Below are 3,808 nucleotides of genomic sequence, written 5' to 3'. Positions count from 1 at the left end.
CATATACTTAACACTTTCTGGTTTGTATGATTCTTTTCCATAGATATACTAATTTTATCCCCATAATTTATTTTTTAAAATAATAATAATACATTTTTAAATGAAAACTTTCACTTTGTAAAACTGTGTAAACTGTAAACATAAAAGAAATACAAAAATATAGTAAAGACTACTTATTTGGATTTTTAATTGCTTGTATCAAACTTCTCTTTAGGAAATGGAAGTTTTATCCAATACAATTAAATCCACATAAAATTTAGAGCTTTCAAGTTGGACTTTAAAATGAAATTAACTACAAAAGTAAAATGAAATTAGGTAGCTATAAAATATATTTATCCTGATGTGATTAAGAATGTAAAATATATCATACACACCATTTAAAGGTAAATGTCTTTCCATTAATAACAAAAAAACCCCACAATATTTATTGCTTCTATCAAGTGCAGGTTAAAATTCAGGTAGTCTCCAAAACTATAAATCCTTTTTATAGAAGATTCCCAATGTGGCAGAGTGAAATGCCACATTTAACATGTATGAATACAGCTGCAAGATGTACCAGTTTTCAACAAACGTTAATGTCTTTATTTTATATAGCTGTTTACAGTTTGGAATTCAGAGAAACTTGACCTGAGATGCTGGGATTGTGAACAGTACTTATCTAGATGCTATCTAGTCTAGCACATCAGTTTTGGCATATGAGGAGTTTGTTGCTAACAGACAAATCTAAGTGATTAGTGAAAACCCAAAATCTCTGTAAATGTTCCTTAAAACTAATAAAATTTTAAAAAAAATCTAAGTGATTAATGTAGCACTGTCAGCTATAAGTAGAGAAGTCTGCTGGGCAAAATTAATTCCTTGTAGGACATTCTGCTGAAAAAAACATGTCCAGCCAAAACAGGAGGCAACCAAAAGGACTGACACAAATGCAATCTTAGCAAGAATAGGTTACCAATATAACCATCTTTTCTTTTTGGTTCAGTCTCATTTAGCCTCTGTCTCATCTGTTGCACCTTCTGAGCCATGTTAGCTTTTCTGTCTTCTCAGATACATTTCCGGAGAATACTCTCACTCTTTTCCTCTACTGTATCTTGCATTTTACAAAGGGCAATCCTGTACACTGGTCACTCATAAATTTTCCTTCTTCTAAGCCTATTTTGTTCCCACTGTATTTTTCAGTCATTATTTTGGTTGGTGAATGATCAAAAGCAGGAGACAAATCTTCTTTAGAAAGTTATGTCCATAGTTTCTGTATATTTTAATCTCCCTTTATATACTTGGCTCCTTTTATTATAGACATATATGAGAATCTCAGTTGATCTGGTGTCTGAATAAGTCCCATTCAATACTTTCTCATATTCAGGAACATTTGTTTAATGTTAATATCATTCCTTTTTCCATCAAAATAAGACAGGCATCTACTAAGGAAAAAGTGCCAGATCGCACTGCTAGGGCCCGGGCTCAGGGTTCAAGGAGCCAGATTCTCTCATTTTAAATAAGAAATTGAGGAATGAAGCTGGTGATTCGGGGACTCCAAAATCTGATCAGGTGGTATAATGAAAGTGAGATATTGTTCTGGTTTCACCACTACTGATATGGTAGCACATGTACTGTATAGTATGATTTCACATCTTCTGATAAGAACTTCACATTGAATCCTGTTTCTCTAAACAGCATCTCTTGGTCATTTTTTGTTGGCCAGTACTGTGCACATTTAACTGATTCTTTCTCCATGACTCGGTTTAGCATGACAACTGCTTTGGTCTTTTGCTGCCAAACCATGAGCCAGAAAGTACAACACACATTAGGAAGTGGACCGTGTGTTAAGATGTAACTCCTCTGAGACTCTTCTATGTCCACTAAACTGGCATTAATATAGTAATTTTCAGTATTCTGCATCTTAACCCGACAGTGATCATCAAGTACAGATGCTGCCAGCAATTCTGAGCTTCCAGCTCCTCCAACTCCCGCTCGACAGTTACAGACATGGCTGCAAAGTGAAAGGCGCCACCAGCGGTGAAGAGCCTCATGCCCCTACAGATCCTGGGAACGCTAGATGCTGGGCGCACGCATGCGCCGGGCTGCCTCCCCGCGCCCCTCACCCGACGCCCCTGGCGGGGAATGTCCGTCATAATTTCTTGCCATCAACTGATCTTGCAGAGCATCTGGTGGATTCGAACTGCGTACCTCTGAGATAGCAGTGCAGCGTCTTGTCACCAGGCCACCAGAGTTCCCCCATCCTCATAATTTCTGAGACACTATATAGCCCATTATTGAAGTCACAATGTCAATACATCTTCGCTGATCTATCTTTCCAAGCATGATGCCCCTTTCCCAGGAGCAGCCTCGCCTAGAAACATGTCCAAAGTATGATGAAGCTTCATCATTCTTGCTTCTAAGGAGCATTCTGGCTGCACCCTCTCCAAGATGTATCTATTTGTTCTCTTGGCAGTCTGTGAAATATTCAGTTCTCTTCTCCAGCACCACAACTTAAAGGCATCGATTCTTCTTCTGTCATCCTCATTTCTTGTCCAGCTTTTTGATGCATAGCAGTTAATTAAGTCACGCAGAAAAAAAAAGAAAAAAAAAAAAAGACCTCCTTATTCTAGCCCATGGGTGGATTCTGATGTAGGGTGGTTAATTACCTTGTTCAAGATCGAGAGCCAGTAAATGGAAACCAATGTTCACTACAGCTTCTGCATAAGAAGCCTGGAAAGCATCTTAAAGCTATTAATTATGACTCTCACTGTTTGTTGTTGTTGTGTGCTGTGGAGTCGGAACTGATTCAAAGCTGACCCTCCAGTGGGTTTTAAGAGGCAGTAAATCACATCGGAGAGGATTGCCCATCTTTATTTCATGAAGCAACTGATGGATCCGAACTGTGTACCTTTGCGTTGGCAGCACAATTACTTATCACTAAGCCACCAGATCTCCCTATGACTCTCACATCACTCTCATACAAATATAAAATCAACACGAGTTAAATTTTTAATGAATTCATTGTTAATGAGAGAACTGATCAGATATTACAATCATTTAAAATGATTAGTAAAAAAAAAGCACACATTTAAATTAATAAACCCACTGCTGTCAGGTTGGATCTGACTCATAGCAACCCTGCATTAAATTTCTGAGGCTGTAAATCCCTGTGGTGGGATATTGCCATCCTGTGGAGTGGCTTGTAGATTTGAACTCCTGATCATAAAGTTAGCAGCCCAACATGTCACTAGGGATGCCTATATGAATAAAGGATTGTTGAACTTATAAATTAATGGGAAAATGAGCTGCCTGGCCCCTGAGGAGAGCTGCCTGGTGTGTATGGAGAACTTTATTTAAGCCAATTTCCTCCATCTCCTTCTCCAGTACACCTGAAAGTCCTCCATCTCCTTCTCCAGTACACCTGAAAGCAACACCTCCAAAGCCCCCCCCTTTTTTTTTTGCAACTCACAAGTTTCTTTTCCCTAGATTTTCTCCCTTTCCTATAGGTAACCTGAACACTGAGTCTCGTTCCAGAACCTGAACCCTGAGTCCACTTCCAGAGACAATAGGGAAATATAACGGCCAGCCAAGGAAGCGAAGTTGGGTGGAACCTCAAAGTTCAGCCAGCCACCCACACTGGGCTCATTTGGCAAACAACTTGCAGTCCAGAGGGCAGAAAACGTTAGGAAAAATATCTTCTAACTGAACTAGAAGGTGTGCAGCTTCAATTCAAGACCACTGCTGTTGTTGTTATGTGCCATCGAGTCATTTCCGACTCATAGCGACCCTATGCACAACAGCTCTAAACCCGGCTCTATCCTGCGCCAACCGC

The 3,808-nt window shown here is 39.3% G+C and overlaps 1 protein-coding gene across 1 annotated transcript; it reads right to left on the bottom strand.

The window, feature by feature from the left end:
- Positions 1 to 1,584: 1,584 nt before the first annotated feature.
- LOC102864473 (tyrosine-protein phosphatase non-receptor type 2-like) lies at positions 1,585 to 1,985 on the bottom strand. Its single transcript, XM_006889954.1, has 2 exons — positions 1,908 to 1,985; positions 1,585 to 1,767 (listed from the first exon to the last, which is right to left on the bottom strand). The coding sequence occupies exons 1-2, from the start codon at positions 1,983 to 1,985 to the stop codon at positions 1,585 to 1,587; spliced, it is 261 nt and encodes an 86-aa protein (XP_006890016.1).
- Positions 1,986 to 3,808: the final 1,823 nt, after the last annotated feature.

This window comes from Elephantulus edwardii, unplaced genomic scaffold (genome assembly GCF_000299155.1).
Source record: "Elephantulus edwardii isolate Elephantulus edwardi_28Jun2011 unplaced genomic scaffold, EleEdw1.0 scaffold00083, whole genome shotgun sequence".
Taxonomy (NCBI): domain Eukaryota; kingdom Metazoa; phylum Chordata; class Mammalia; order Macroscelidea; family Macroscelididae; genus Elephantulus; species Elephantulus edwardii.
The sequence above is the reverse complement of the archived record's forward strand: the minus strand, read 5'-3'. Positions and strand labels throughout refer to the sequence as shown.

Bases quoted from the DNA above. Each gene is read 5' to 3' on its own strand.
- LOC102864473 (XM_006889954.1), bottom strand. From the start codon at position 1,985: ATGTCTGTAACTGTCGAGCGGGAGTTGGAGGAGCTGGAAGCTCAGAAT. The intron at 1,768-1,907 runs GTCGGGTTAAGA...ATGGTTTGGCAG, and splicing joins ATCTGTACTTGATGATCACT to CAAAAGACCAAAGCAGTTGT.